General features: G+C 40.5%; 1 protein-coding gene across 2 annotated transcripts in view; it reads right to left on the bottom strand.

Annotated features, from left to right (window-relative positions):
• LOC130090382 (serine/threonine-protein kinase 32C-like) overlaps positions 1 to 17,959 on the bottom strand; it is a 101,907-nt gene that overhangs the window by 52,142 nt on the left and 31,806 nt on the right. For both annotated transcript variants that reach the window (XM_056257736.1, XM_056257735.1), the window contains exon 2: positions 2,970 to 3,025. In XM_056257736.1, the coding sequence (XP_056113711.1) occupies positions 2,970 to 3,025 (56 nt within the window). The remainder of the gene's footprint in view (positions 1 to 2,969; positions 3,026 to 17,959) is intronic.

The raw sequence follows: 17,959 nt of genomic DNA, 5'->3' as shown, positions 1-17,959 counted from the left end.
AGATTGCCTACACCAAACACTGATCCCTAAACCTACCCGTCACTGTAACCTAAACCAATGAAATCGGCTGCAGGGCGGGATTTCGTGGTTTGGGGAAAAAAAAATCACGCGTTCCGATCAGCTGTTCCATAGTGTTTACACAATCGATTGACAACGACGTAAAAAGTATTAAATTAACAATGGTGCGAACTTGTAAATTCCCAGGCTGTGACCACAATTGTGCCGGGATCAAAGTTCAGATTCCATCGTTTTCCTGTTTCGAATATAACTATGAGACAGCTTTGGCTGGTTGCCATCGGCTACTCTGCGGGAGCTAAAATATCCAGAATAAAGGATTTTCGTGTGTGTAGTGCTCACTTCAGCGAAGACGATCCCCAACCAAGGAGGAAAAGGAAAATTAAAGAGTTTTGCTGTACCAGTACCACGGGTAAGCTCTATTTACTAACTTTATGATTAAACTGATGTTTAGACTCCATTATAAAACACGTGAAAAGATGTCTAATATAAAAACAGCTATAGGGATATTGGTACAATTTGCTGAGAAAACTATTTGATTGAACACACACACAATTGAGGTTTTGTGTTGCAATCAATAACATTGTCGTTGTGCTAAAATTACTTTCATCATCTGATCCGTCTGGCATTGTGCTAAAATTGGTTTCATCATCAGAAGTTTCGTAGTCAGACATGTCGTCAGCGAGTCGGGCTATCAACAGCTGATCGGAACGTGCGCACTGTTGACGTTGACAGCAGCGCGGATTGATAGAAATGGATCGAAAATAGTGCCGATTAAAACTGAAGTATGAATTTTGACCGGCGTGTTTTTTGTGTGGTAAATTAATCAAGCTTTGAAACGCAAATAATTTTTTCACGTAAAAACGCACAGTTTTGTGGCCCCGGAAAATAACCGGGAGTACTTTATTGAAAAACTTCCAGCGGCCAGAACTCTGACCAGGGAGGCGACAACAGAGTGGGTCAGTGTGTATGCACTATAGTGCTGGTAAGGATTGCATACAACTTCATGTCTTAAATGGGCGAACTAACCCTTTAAATAAAACAAGGAATGGAATTCGAATAGTATTATAGAGGAAGATTGACAGCCCTAGTGTTCACCGTGGGAATATGAAGTTATGGCCGTTCCAACACGCATTAATAATGACAGAAGCAATGGGAAGTTAATCGGATAAAAACACTCTCCAATTAAACACACGACGTGTTCCTCGTCACATCCTCAAACACGCATAAATCATGTTATTCTCCTGTTATTAGTGTGTGTGTGATGAGACAATATCATATTCAGTCGCACACACACTGTACTGACAGCAAACCTGCATGTTAAAGCAGCGGCTCTTCCTCGCGAGAAGATGAAGATTCAGGAAACAGCGGATCAGTGTGTTATTCCGAGTAAAGCTGGAATTATGACCGTCTTCATCTAACATTTCATTTTAATTTCGAATATATCATAATTTAGACATTTGGTCAATTTCAACGATGTATAGGCTATATTATTAATTATATAATTTAGACATTTTTTGACAGTTGATAAGACTAAGTCCAAATTATGACACAATCTTTTTTTAACTATAACAAATTTGAAATTATGACAGTTGAATTTATGACATCATATTTTGAAATTATGACAAAAAAGTCAAAATTATAAAGTTGAAATTATGACAATATTACTGCAGACTGAATCTGATCTGATAGTCTAACCTCAGATGATGCTGAAAATTCAGCTTTGATCACAGCAATAAATTACACTTTACTGTATATCCACATAGAGAACAGATGATTTACACTGGAATGATATTTCACTGTTTTACTGTATTTTTATCAAATAAAAGCAGCTTTGGTGAGCAAAAGAGACTCTTTCAGAACATTAAAATAGTTAATTCAAAGTTTAATTTAATTCAAACTTTTGACCGAAGTTATTTATAACCAAACATTATTCAGACACCAGATATAATTTTTGATATGTTTCACCAGTGTGATCAGGACACTATAGTGTATTTCTGTAAGTGAGGAGAGCAGAATAAAGTAAACTGAGACATATTATACCCACATATTCTTCATACCAGTGACATTAATAAAGATGTGGGAGCAGAAATGATTCCTCCACTTTGAGCTGATGATGTTCTGCTGAAGTGTGTTTTCTGTAATTGCTAATGCTCTTTTTACACACACACTGAACAACATGAAGCATTGCTTGGTCACTGGTTGAGCTAAACTGGTATTATCTAATTGTGTAGTTAAATTTAACAGCTGACAGATATTCAACATAATTCATGTGTGAGAGTCTAACAGAAGGATGGACAAAACCAGTCAAATATCCACTGATCTGAGAACTGAGAACTGCTCATATTTATCTCCATTTTCTAAACTAGTGAATAAACTGATAATGTGAGAAATGTTGAAGATGTCAGAATAATGTTGGTTTGACTGTATATTCCTTTTACCATGAAAGTTATTGCTCAGAAATTGCTAATGAGACTTAATGGAGATCTCAGTGCAAACTTTGGTATCATGAGACAAAACAGTGTGACTTTAAAACATTAAAAACCCCAAAACTCTGGAGGAAACGTGAGATTACTGGTCCTTTCTCTTCACTTGCTCTTCTCTTCAGATCTGGAGTGTGATTCTGACAGATCGTGTCTTTCTCGGGTCGTTCAGAGGATACATCTCACACGACACACGCGCCGCAAATTAATTAACCGCTACGGTCCAGATTAATGGAAAAATTAATTTATAATTACTTAAGGCCTTCTTAAGCGGTAAATCTCGGCGCGGCCCGGTTTCAGATAAGAAGAGCACAGGGTAATTAGAGAAGCAGAATTACCCAGGGTGCCGAGCGACTGTGGCGTTCTTACTGTACTTACTGTAGGTCATGTGACGCGCATCAGCTGGTTTCATCATCTGTTCATTAGTTCACTGGGACGAGCTGTGGATAATGAGTGTGAACGTCCTCTTACCTTCCCGAAGCTGCCTTTCCCGATGGCTCGCAGGATCTGGAAGTGATCGAAAGTCACTGCAAAGGAGAGCAGAACCAAGATTAATGAAGGAGATGCAACTATTAAAGGCTACAAAGTCAACTCTGTTATCATTTATCCACCGTCATGCTGATAACGTCTCAATTAAAACAGTCCAAATTACTGTATGACAGAAAATATCAAAATTATGATAAAGTTGAAATTTGTCAAAATGATTTGATTGTCATAATTTCAACATTTTATGTCATTATTCTGACTGCCAATTTCAACTTATTTCGACTGTCATAAAATATTTAAATTTTATATACAATGAGTCTAAATTATGACATCAAATGTTGAAATTATGACAAAGTTGAAATTATGACAATTTTGACTAATATCGACTGTCATCTTTTCAACATTTTATGTTAATTTTGACTTATAATAATTTAGACATTTGGTCAATTTCAACAATGTATATATAATTCAGACATTTTATGACAGTTGAAATTATGACAGTCAAAATTATAAAAAAAAAATTTAAATTATAAAATTTAAATTGTGACAGTCAAAATAGGCAAAATGTCAAAATTACAACAAAGTTGAAATCATGACAGTCAAAATTAAGACAAAATGTTGAAATTATGATAGTTCAAATTAACTAAGTCGAAATTATGACACAAAATGTACAAAATTATGACCATTTTCACTCATTTTGATGGTCATCATTTTAACATTTTATGTTAATTTTGACTTATCATAATTTAGACATTTGGTCAATTTAAAAAATGTATATATAATTTAGACATTTTATGACAAGTGAAAATATGACAGCCAAAATGATGATATAAAATGTTGAAATTATGGCAACTGAAATTATGATATAATGTAGAAATTATGGTAGTTGAAATTATGACAAAATGTCAAAATTATGACATACCAAGTTGAAATGTTGAGAATAAAAAGTCAAAATTATGACATACTACATTGAAATTATTATGAATAGTATGAAGTATGAGTATACATATGAAAAGTTTAAATCGACGTCAAAATTATGACAAAATAATTGTACACAATTTTGACTTTAAAAAGTCAACATTATGACATACTAAGGCAAAATTGACTTAAGTCAAAATTATGTACAACTATATTACCTCATAATTTTATGTGATATTTATGATTTACCAAAGCATGATTATTTCTTGTGAGGTGTAAATGGGCTTCCATAAATTTGAAGCGTTGAGAGGTGAATACGTTAGAAAGTGAAGAGAGAGAGAGCAGCCAAACGTCAGATTAATGCAAAATTCTGTCAATCAATACTTCAGGTCATAAAAAACTCCTGTGTGTGTGTGTGTGTGTGTGTGTGTGTGTGTGTGTGTGTGTGTGTGTGTGTGTGTGTGTAGTCATGAGAAAACCAGCTCATCGATTTAACCTTTCTCCAGTCAGCAGAAACAAACCTCAACACAACAATCACATTATTATGATTCTGTCTTCATATCTTACGCATTAACTAATGCTGTAAATGACTAGTTTTAACTGTAATTACGTGAAGCTAAATTAAGCCACTCTGAGATGCATTAAGAGATTTATATTCAGATAAATCAGAGCTTATGCGTTTTGATTTCATTAGATATGTATTTAACGATAACACTGTTTTGATTGTTGTGCTCGAAAAACATGTTTTCCGTCTCAAATGTCCGTTCATGAAAACGGTTTCCGAGCAGAGATGCTCTATAGAGTCTAGAAGCAGCTTCCTTCCACTAATGGCTTCTTTTTCTAACAGCATTCTCTCACACACACACACACACACTTGAGAGGACGCCCCGGGTCACTTCTGAAGAGGAGATGTGAGTGTGTGTGTCGAGTCGGTCTAAAGACTCCCAGCATCTCATTCTTCAACGGGTTTATCAGTTATGTATAAAGCGTATGGAGGTAATATGATGCCATAAAGAATCGCATGCCCAAGGTAAGATTGTAAAGGTGTAAATCACACAACAATCAGACGCCGCGCACAACAATCAGACGCCGAGCACAACAATCAGACGCCGTGCACAACAATCAGACGCCGTGCACAACAATCAGACGCCACACACAACAATCAGACGCCGCGCACAACAATAAGACGCCGCACACAACAATCAGACGCCGCGCACAACAATAAGACGCCGCGCACAACAATAAGACGCCGCACACAACAATCAGACGCCGCGCACAACAATAAGACGCCGCGCACAACAATCAGACGCCACACACAACAATCAGACGCCGCGCACAACAATAAGACGCCGCACACAACAATCAGACGCCGCACACAACAATCAGACGCCGCACACAACAATCAGACGCCGTGCACAACAATCAGACGCCACACACAACAATCAGACGCCGCGCACAACAATAAGACGCCGCACACAACAATCAGACGCCGCGCACAACAATAAGACGCCGCGCACAACAATAAGACGCCGCACACAACAATCAGACGCCGCGCACAACAATAAGACGCCGCGCACAACAATCAGACGCCACACACAACAATCAGACGCCGCGCACAACAATAAGACGCCGCACACAACAATCAGACGCCGTGCACAACAATCAGACGCCACGCACAACAATCAGACGCCGCGCACAACAATAAGACGCCGCGCACAACAATCAGACGCCGTGCACAACAATCAAACGCCACACACAACAATCAGACGCCACACACAACAATCAGACGCCGTGCACAACAATCAGACGCCACACACAACAATCAGACGCCGCGCACAACAATAAGACGCCGCACACAACAATCAGACGCCACACACAACAATCAGACGCCGCGCTCAACAATCAGACGCCGTGCACAACAATCAGACGCCGTGCACAACAATCAGACGCCGTGCACAACAATCAGACGCCACACACAACAATCAGACGCCGGGCACAACAATCAGACGCCGTGCACAACAATCAGACGCCACACACAACAATCAGACGCCGCACACAACAATCAGACGCCGTGCACAACAATCAGACGCCGTGCACAACAATCAGACGCCACACACAACAATCAGACGCCTGTGCACAACAATCAGACGCCGTGCACAACAATCAGACGCCACACACAACAATCAGACGCCGCACACAACAATCAGACGCCACACACAACAATCAGACGCCGCGCACAACAATCAGACGCCGCGCACAACAATCAGACGCCGGGCACAACAATCAGACGCCACACACAACAATCAGACGCCGCGCTAGGCTTGGGCAGTAATACGGTAATATCGTATACCGCGGGATCTAAAAATGGCAACGGTATCAGTTTCAATATCGTCATACCGTCATAAAAAAAAATCCAATGCACTTATATAGGAGAAAAGGATTAAATATTAAATATAATTTATTTAATGGCTAAAAATGCTTATGTGTGGTTGTCATCACGTGACAGTGTGGAGGAGAAAGAGTGGGGGAGAGAGGGGGAAAGATGGCAGGTTGCGCACCGAGTGACCTGGTCTCGAAGAAGAACACGACTTCTGCAGTTTGGCAGGGATGGGCATTTCAAGCAAAAATAATATTTGAAGATCGCCTGGTATTTGATTATTATTCGAAAATCGCACCCCTCCACCATATGCACGCACACATGCATGTAGGCTACACAGCTATACAGCGGAGCGGTGTGACACTTATTAAATAGGTTATAAGTAAAAAAAATAAAAAAAAACTCATTTCTTTTCATATTTATGTTTAATAATATAATGTTGTTATTTTTTTTTTATTTCATCTATGTTGATTATATGAAAAGGAAACTGCATGAGATGAATAAGATAGGATCATAAGATGCCCAATATCGGAAAACATTTGGAATGGGTCAGACATGATTTTTGACCACTTATTACGTTTTGTTTTGTAGAAAGCCTTTCTTTAAAGTGAATTTCGTTTCGCATAAATTGTATCTTCATTTTAATCAATGTTTCATCAACGAATTGCCTGGATTAATAAATAAGAAGGATATATATTAGACAATATAAGCCGGCGCGTGAACTGGAGCGCGTCTCCTAAAAAGAACGAAACTCAGCGTATAAGATAGATGCCTTAAATATCTGAGAAGTGTATATATATAATAAGCTTGAAATGTCTACTTTTAAACAAAACAATTAAAAACTAAAAGAAATGGCCTGCTCTCTGTAGGCTAATTCATATGAAGTGTGCATTTCTATCTATGCGCGTTCACTACTGCGAAGATGCGAGTCTGCATCGTAAACTTTATCTGTGCAGCCACTGACATAGAACGTTTTTTATTAATAAACAATTCAAATGTTTCATGCATAATTACTTTTGCCGGTTCTTTGTGCCAAGCTTTATGCGTGCTTTGAGATGCAGAATAGGCAATATATTACGAAAACGCTCATTATGGTTTAGCATTCTCTCCTATATATATTTAAGTAATTTAATCAATATAAATATGTGATTAGACTAATGGCTTAAATCAACTACTACTAGTCAACTAGAAAAAAAAAACTTTAGTCGTGCACGGGCAGCCCTACTTCACATGTTTTCTAACCAGCATGTCACTGCGGGCGTTCTGAGCGCGCGACGCTGAGTGGACTGAGCACGCGGCGCGGGATCTTCAGAAATGCGCTCTCTGCTCTGGAGGAAATATTACCACTCCGCTCACATGCTCTGGTGTGAGACAATGTGCATCTTCTCCTGTTGTCTGAGAGTTGATTGACAGCTTTTAGATGCATTATTGGCATCGCCACCCTCTGGTTGAACGTGTCACCACCGCATCAGAACGGAAAACATGGGGATTTTTTATAGACAATAATCCCACAACCTATTCCATATTCTATAATAAAATCAAATAATTGAATATTTGAAAATTGTGACTCATCCCTGCACAAACCAACAGTTTGGTGATGCCGTCTGAGCCTTATGTCATAATTTTTAATTAGTCACGCGGTAATACCGTATACCGCGGTAAAATAGGGAGGAGGTTTGACGGTATCAAAATTTGGATACCGCCCAAGCCTACGCCGCGCACAACAATAAGACGCCGCACACAACAATCAGACGCCACACACAACAATCAGACGCCGCACACAACAATCAGACGCCGCACACAACAATAAGACGCCGCACACAACAATCAGACGCCGCACACAACAATCAGACGCCGCACACAACAATCAGACGCCGCACACAACAATCAGACGCCGCACACAACAATCAGACGCCGCACACAACAATCAGACGCCAGACACAACAATCAGACGCCGCACACAACAATAAGACGCCGCACACAACAATCAGACGCCGCACACAACAATCAGACGCCGCACACAACAATCAGACGCCGCACACAACAATCAGACGCCGCACACAACAATCAGACGCCGCACACAACAATCAGACGCCGCACACAACAATCAGACGCCAGACACAACAATCAGACGCCGCGCACAACAATCAGACGCCACACAACAACAATCAGACGCCGCGCACAACAATCAGACACCGCGCACAACAATCAGACACCGCGCACAACAATCAGACGCCGCACACAACAATCAGACGCCGCACACAACAATCAGACGCCGCACAAAACAATCAGACGCCGCACACAACAATCAGATGCCGCGCACAACAATAAGACGCCGCGCACAACAATCAGACGCCGCACACAACAATCAGACGCCACACACAGCAATCAGACGCCACACACAGCAATCAGACGCCGCACACAACAATCAGACGCCGCACACAACAATAAGACGCCGCACACAACAATCAGACGCCGCACAAAACAATCAGACGCCGCACACAACAATCAGACGCCACGCACAACAATAAGACGCCACGCACAACAATAAGACGCCGCACACAACAATCAGACGCCGCGCACAACAATCAGACGCCGCACACAACAATAAGACGCCGCGCACAACAATAAGACGCAGCACAAAACAATCAGACGCCGCACACAACAATCAGACGCCACGCACAACAATCAGACGCCGCACACAACAATCAGACGCCGCGCACAACAATCAGACGCCGCGCACAACAATCAGACGCCGCACACAACAATCAGACGCCGCGCACAACAATAAGACGCCGCACACAACAATCAGACGCCGCACAAAACAATCAGGCGCCACGCACAGCAATCAGACGCCGCGCACAACAATCAGACGCCACGCACAGAACAATCAGCCGCCGCACACAACAATCAGCCGCCGCGCACAGCAATCAGACGCCGCGCACAGCAATCAGACGCCACACACAGCAATCAGACGCCGCACACAGCAATCAGACGCCGCACACAACAATCAGACGCCGCGCACAACAATCAGACGCCGCGCACAGCAATCAGACGCCGCGCACAACAATCAGACGCCGCACACAACAATCAGACGCCGCACACAACAATCAGACGCCGCACACAACAATCAGACGCCACACACAGCAATCAGACGCCGCACAGAACAATCAGACGCCACACACAACAATCAGACGCCGCACAGAACAATCAGACACCGCGCACAACAATCAGACGCCGCGCACAGCAATCAGACGCCGCACAGAAAAATCAGACGCCGCACACAACAATCAGACGCCGCACACAACAATCAGACGCCGCGCACAACAATCAGACGCCGCACAGAACAATCAGACGCCGCACACAACAATCAGACGCCGCACACAACAATCAGACGCCACACACAACAATCAGACGCCGCACACAGCACTCAGACGCCGCACACAACAATCAGACGCCGCACACAGCACTCAGACGCCACACACAACAATCAGACGCAGCACACAGCACTCAGACGCCACACACAACAATCAGACGCAGCACACAGCACTCAGACGCCACACACAACAATCAGACGCCGCACACAGCACTCAGACGCCACACACAGCAATCAGACGCCGCGCACAGCAATCAGACGCCGCACACAGAGGAGCAACTGCACAACTGACTGAGCCCGCTAAACCAGCCTTTGTGTGAAACAATAAACTGGTGCAAATGTCTAAATGACATTTTCCTTAAGTATACGTCTATAGCGAGTGTGTGTGTGTGTTTTATGTCCTTTAATATACGTCTATAGCCAGTGTGTGTGTCTTTCATGTTCCTTTAGTAAACATCTATAGTGTGTGTGTGTGTGTGTGTGTATGTGTGTTTCATGTCCTTTAGTATACGTCTATAGCGTGTGTGTGCGTTTCATGTTCCTTTAGTAAACGTCTATAGTAGGGGTGACCCCGAACAGTCGAAGATTCGATGCTTCGATAGGAGGAGCCTGATTCGACTACCAATCTCATGGTCGAATCTTCGCAGTGTTATTAAACGAGGATTATGTCATTTTGGCTATATGAGTGTGCTCAATGTCTGATTTCACATAGAACTACTGGTTTTCTGTCAATACGTTACAGCCTATTATGATAATGCTGTCAATAAAAATGTGCGAAGAAAGAAGCCTTTAATAAATATTTTTTAACGTGCGTGCAGCGTGAATAAATCCAAACACCCCGTGACAGATTTAAGTTTCACTTTCGATCCGTGACCGACAGAGGAGCGTCTTGTCGGCAGGGATTTAAATCTTTAAAAATGTCTGGGATAAGAAAATCTAAAGATGGACACCATCAGAAAGGATATTCTCCAAGGCTGGAGCATCAGGAAAACCATGATCGCACTTCTGCCGGCTAACGTTAACAGGTTGGTTTTCCTCGGGACGTTCTAAAACGCTTAACGTGAAAAAAGCTTTTAAAACGCTTAAATGGCACTTTTACGTGCCTAATGTATGTATACACAGTAGGCTACACACCTTAAGAAACCATTCCATGTGCAGATAAGCAGATGAACCCAGAATATGAACGCAACGCGTTTCTCCTATAGTAGCCTAAGTCACGTAAAGCTTTTTCTTTAACGGTTTTCTATGGGAGGAAAATGCTTAACGTAGGCCTATAATAAAACGCGTTGCGTTCATATTGGGCTCATCTGCTTTTCTGTAAGCTATATAGTATGCTTTATTAATAAGGTGTGTACAGAATTTGATCTTTTAATATAACAGTTTAAGGACAAAGCCGTTAAGCGTTTTTCACGTTAAGCGTTTTAGAATGTATTTTTTCCGCGCACACAATTTGAAAAGACTCAACAGGCCGAGTGAAAGACTGGATTTAGTTTTTTCGATCAGGTATGGGTACAAGTGATTTCAAAACATTTCAGCCGATTCTAATTTGATTTTTGGATACTGTGAACACGTTTAGCTAAAAAGACTGCCGCTCCAGTTTAGCGTTTATTGTTGTTTCTGCAGTTAAAAAGACAAAGCTGACAATCCTGGCCATACTTTCGTTATGTTAATAATTTCTTTATTTTTATTTTATTAATTGATCACTCACGGTGATCTAATTTAACTATTTGTGACTTGTGTTTTGAATATTTGTTCCCCTGCACGTGCGTGCAGCATTTTGCACACATTTGTTCTGCTTCTTGTGACTTGATTCTGACTTATTTCGTTTTGTATTTTTATTTATTATAAATGTATATTGTGTTCTTAATTGTTGATTATTTTTCAGTGCATCGATGTTGCGCTGTAGGCCTACTTAGAGCATGCTCGTACAGGCAATTCAGCCGATTTAATTTGATGTGAAATGCAAATCCTATTTGCAGTGTGGCCTTTCTGCAGTTATTTATGTTATTTCTTAGTTTTATTAATCCAAAATGTTTTTATACATTTTCTTCTATATCTTTGTGTGATGTTCTGTACATCGCTGTTTTAAAATGTTAAAGCCCCGCCCCCTCCCCAACACCACACACATGATTCGACTATTAGTCGACTATAGGCAGGACTTGACGAATCTGATTCGACTATGAAAATTCTTAGTCGGGGACACCCCTAGTCTATAGTGTGTGTGTGTGCGTTTCATGTTCCTTTAGTAAACGTCTATAGTGTGTGTGTGTGTGTGTGTGTTTCATGTCCTTTAGTAAACAACATCTATAGTGTGTGTGTGTGTGTTTCATGTCCTTTAGTATACGTCTATAGCGTGTGTGTGTTTCATGTTCCTTTAGTAAACGTCTATAGTGTGTGTGTGTTTCATGTTCCTTTAGTAAACGTCTATGGTGTGTGTGTGTGTGTTTCATGTCCTTTAGTAAACAACATCTATAGTGTGTGTGTGTGTGTGTGTTTCATGTCCTTTAGTATACGTCTATAGCGTGTGTGTGTTTCATGTTCCTTTAGTAAACGTCTATAGTGTGTGTGTGTTTCATGTCCTTTAGTAAACGTCTATGGTGTGTGTGTGTGTGTGTTTCATGTCCTTTAGTATACGTCTATAGCGTGTGTGTGTTTCATGTTCCTTTAGTAAACGTCTATAGTGTGTGTGTGTGTGTGTGTGTGTGTGTGTGTGTGTGTGTGTGTGTGTTTCATGTCCTTTAGTATACGTCTATAGCGTGTGTGTGTTTCATGTTCTTTAGTAAACGTCTATAGAGTGTGTGTGTTTCAAGTTCCTTTAGTATATGTCTAGTGTGTGTGTTTCTGCAGTTCTTGGCTGTGTGACGGAGTCTGTGGGAAGTCTGGCGTTGCTTTATCAGACTTAAAAAGACTAGATAAAAACAGCAGCCATTCTGATGACTAATAACGTTTAGCCATTTGTTCGCTGGAACGTAATCAGCGTCGGGACGCTTGTGTTCCCAGAATATGCAATAAACCCTGCTTTCATCTGACAGTTACAGAGATATTAAACAATAACCACACACACACACACACACACACACACACACACACACACACACACACACACACACACACACACACAGAGATCACAGCTGCAGCTTTATTTTATATTTAATATTATTATTATGTTTTCCGCTGGTGTGAGTCAGCAGATGTCAGAGGGATGATGATGAAGATTCCCAATCGCCTGCTAATGGATCCCAGAGCCAACAATAACACTGATGAAGACTGTCTCGCCGCAAGATATAACGTCCAGCAATCTCTTAAAAAGGACACATTATATATAATATACCCACACTGTAAAAAAAAATCTGTAAAATGTACGGTAAAAAAACGATAGCTGTGGTTGCCAGAAATTTACCGTAAAAAATAAAATACGGTAGCAACATTAAGCAAAAAAAAACTATCTGATAGATAGATTAACTATCTGATATAATGTTCATTTACGACCTATTAAAGTGTATCTGTTTTATACCATTGTAATACACTGACAACAACCAATCACAGCGGTGATGAGAGTCACATGACCAATCAAAGCTAATCACATGTATAGAAGCTGCACAGTGTCATTCACACACACACACACACACACACACACACACACACACACACACACACACACTAATGGTAACACATGACATTTAAAAAATGCAATAAACATTATTTTAACAACATTAACTAAACATAAAACCCTAATGTACAAAACTGATTGAAAAAAAACTAAGAAAAAACTATTGAGAAACAGTTATTTCAACAAAAATACATCAAATGTGAAGTGTCACTCAGGGAATTGTGGGAATCTCAATTTGAGTTTTATCACTGTAAATTCTACAATGACTTGTTTTTGTAGAATTTACAAACTACATGTACAGTTCGATCTATCACAGTTATTTACCGTATAAGTAACAAAACTTTCTATTAACTAATTAAAATGGTAAATTTCACCGTAGCATTTTTACAGTGTTTTACCGTTAAAATCACGATAATTTTTTTACAGTGCAACTTTATCCACATGCATGTTCATGAATGTAAAGGCAAATATACTATATAGCAAATCTGTTTATATCGTCCAGCTCTAATCTGATAAATGCAACTATAAGGCATGAAGATATTAAGATATAAACAATTACACGTTATGATTTTCTGCTTTGAATCGATGTGTGTTGTGAAAAGTGTATCAATTTGACTTGACAGTTGTAATGAATAAAAATATTAAGAATAACTAATATTTTAAGCATGTAATGTTGCATGATAAAAGACTTAGAGAAAGGTATAATTTCAGCAGCTAATATACGAAACACATCACCAAAAGCAAAAACAACTTTATGAAAGTGTCTTTTAGTTTTATCATGTTGACTTTCTGTATTTTATAATATGATCTTGAAAAAACACAGACAGCAGAAAAAAAAAAAACACAGACAGCAGAAAAAACACAGACAGGAAGTCATTAGTGTCACTTCCTGTCGGAGGTCCATCTCATCCTACACTACTTCTCTCTCACACACACACACACACACACACACACACACACACACACACACACACACACACACACACACACACACAGCTCTGCCTACTGACAAGACAACAGGCCTCAACACACTACATGAGCCAGAAATATAAATTATACACACACACACACACACTCTCACGCTTCTTCTCCAGTAAACGCACCCTGATTTAAGGATGTTTCTATGTATGCTGGAAACGGACAGAAACACTGAGGAAGAGGAGGATCTTCTCATATGAACCATCATCAGTAAATGTGACGCAGACGTCCTCAAATCAACCGAAGAGAACATCGTCTCTCTGAATACATGACTTGTTTGTTTGGGAGATGCTGTCATAGTTTGGAATTAATTATGCAAAAAGAGATTATGCAATTTTCATAAGCTTTTCCTTATTAATCACAATCAAGGGCAGAAACGGCTCCCGGGCACAAACAGCGCTGCACTGAAGCATGATGGGTAATCTGAAGCGCAGCGGCTCATAAACCGAGCTCGAGATCGGTGAGGAACACCATCAACATCAGCAAAGCTTCAGCTTTATTATTATTTCGACAGCGCTTTAGTCGAGTCAGCATTATTACACAGCGCTTTACAACACAGAGTTTCACAGCAGCTTTACAGAGATAACAGGGGAATAATGCAACAAAGTGTGTTTCCAGAAGAAAATATAGTGTCATAGTCCAGCTTAAGTAAGTGATATTTCATTTTTGTTGTAAAAAAGTTGTTAATTTAGTTCATATAACGGCTCTGGTGATGTCATCGTTCAGCTTTATACAGTAGAGCGACTCAATGCAGCTTCAGATTCATAAACCGGAATATAACAGTCAGAATCAATGATTCACTTCATCAAATACAGTAGAGTCATTATTCACATCAACTCAGTTCAAGTTTAGTTCTCATCTGACCAGTGCATTTAAATCAATAATATTAATTCTGTTTATTAAACCAAAGTGAGCGAGGCAAAACGTCACAATATTCGCCTTAATCTTCCTGTGATTTATCACTCTCAAATAAACGCAGGGTTGTTTTAACCCAAATTTGGGTCAAATATGGACGAACCCAGCTGTTGGGTTAAATCTTTAAATATAAATTTTTAACCCAAATTTGGGTCAAATATGGACGAACCCAGCTGTTGGGTTAAATCTTTAAATATAAATTTTTAACCCAAATTTGGGTCAAATATAGACGAACCCAGCTGTTGGGTTAAATTTTTAAATATAAATTTTTAACCCAAATTTGGGTCAAATATGGACGAACGCAGCCATTGGGTTAAATCTTTAAATACACATTTTTAACCCAAATTTGGGTCAAATATGGACGAACCCAGCCGTTGGGTTAAATCTTTAAATATACATTTTTAACCCAATTTTGGGTCAAATATGGACGAACCCAGCCATTGGGTTAAATCTTTAAATATACATTTTTAACCCAAATTTGGGTCAGATATGGACGAACCCAACAGTTGGGTTAAAAATGTATATTTAAAGATTTAACCCAATGGCTGGGTTTGTCCATATTTTGACCCAAATTTGGGTTAAAGATTTAACCCAATGGCTGGGTTCGTCCATATTTGACCCAAATTTGGGTTAAAAATGTATATTTAAAGATTTAACCCAACGGCTGGGTTCGTCCATATTTGACCCAAATTTGGGTTAAAAATGTGTATTTAAAGATTTAACCCAATGGCTGCGTTCATCCATATTTGACCCAAATTTGGGTTAAAACAACCCTGCGTTTATTAGAGTGTAGAGGTTTTAGATCCGACACAGTTTCTGGTTCATTAGAAATGAACAGAAATGTCTAAAGCACATAATATGATTCTTGTCTTTGGGATTTCTTACTAATAAATACATCATTATATATTAAAGTAAAATCAATCAAAACTAACTTTATCTGGACAATAACTTTATTCTAGAGCCTAAACAATCTCTGTTACTGTAATCTCCTGTTATCACTGTAAAGCTGCTGTGAAACACTGTTACAGCGCTGGATAGATGGAGGAGACTCGACTAAAGAGAACTTGAGAAGAGCTGATATGTTAAATATAGGCTGAGATACACAAACTTCTCATCTGGTGATTCTGTCTGATGTCTTTAGAGCATCATATAATGTAAAAGTCTTTGGTTGGGCCTGAAGCAGAACTTCATGAGAGAAAAATCAACCAAATGTGCAGAAGAAGAAAAGCAGCACAAAATGTTCCTCCGTAAATCAAACAGTCTGAAGGCAGACGACACAAAGTCTGGCCCTGAAACATCCCTCGTCCCCGGAGAGAGAGACCACGAGCTCCAGGATCTCATGATGATCGATACGACTGCAGAAACACCACCAGCAGAAACACACAACACTAACTCCATCACAACACTAACCCCATCACAACACTAACCCCATCACAACACTAACCCCATCACAACACTAACTCCATCACAACACTAACCCCATCACAACACTAACCCCATCACAACACTAACTCCATCACAACACTAACCCCATCACAACACTAACCCCATCACAACACTAACCCCATCACAACACTAACTCCATCACAACACTAACCCCATCACAACACTAACCCCATCACAACACTAACTCCATCACAACACTAACCCCATCACAACACTAACCCCATCACAACACTAACCCCATCACAACACTAACTCCATCACAACACTAACCCCATCACAACACTAACTCCATCACAACACTAACCCCATCACAACACTAACCCCATCACAACACTAACCCCATCACAACACTAACCCCATCACAACACTAACTCCATCACAACACTAACCCCATCACAACACTAACCCCATCACAACACTAACCCCATCACAACACTAACCCCATCACAACACTAACCCCATCACAACACTAACCCCATCACAACACTAACTCCATCACAACACTAACCCCATCACAACACTAACCCCATCACAACACTAACTCCATCACAACACTAACCCCATCACAACACTAACCCCATCACAACACTAACTCCATCACAACACTAACCCCATCACAACACTAACCCCATCACAACACTAACCCCATCACAACACTAACCCCATCACAACACTAACCCCATCACAACACTAACTCCATCACAACACTAACCCCATCACAACACTAACCCCATCACAACACTAACCCCATCACAACACTAACTCCATCACAACACTAACCCCATCACAACACTAACCCCATCACAACACTAACCCCATCACAACACTAACCCCATCACAACACTAACTCCATCACAACACTAACCCCATCACAACACTAACCCCATCACAACACTAACCCCATCACAACACTAACCCCATCACAACACTAACTCCATCACAACACTAACTCCATCACAACACTAACCCCATCACAACACTAACCCCATCACAACACTAACTCCAACACTAACCCCATCACAACACTAACCCCATCACAACACTAACTCCATCACAACACTAACTCCATCACAACACTAACCCCATCACAACACTAACCCCATCACAACACTAACCCCATCACAACACTAACCCCCTCACAACACTAACTCCATCACAACACTAACTCCATCACAACACTAACCCCATCACAACACTAACCCCATCACAACACTAACCCCATCACAACACTAACCCCATCACAACACTAACCCCATCACAACACTAACTCCATCACAACACTAACTCCATCACAACACTAACTCCATCACAACACTAACCCCATCACAACACTAACCCCATCACAACACTAACTC

Source organism: Rhinichthys klamathensis, unplaced genomic scaffold (assembly GCF_029890125.1).
Source record: "Rhinichthys klamathensis goyatoka isolate OS25496 unplaced genomic scaffold, OSU_Roscu_1.1 h1tg000142l_1, whole genome shotgun sequence".
NCBI lineage: Eukaryota > Metazoa > Chordata > Actinopteri > Cypriniformes > Leuciscidae > Rhinichthys > Rhinichthys klamathensis.
This window is presented reverse-complemented; position numbering and strand designations above follow the sequence as displayed.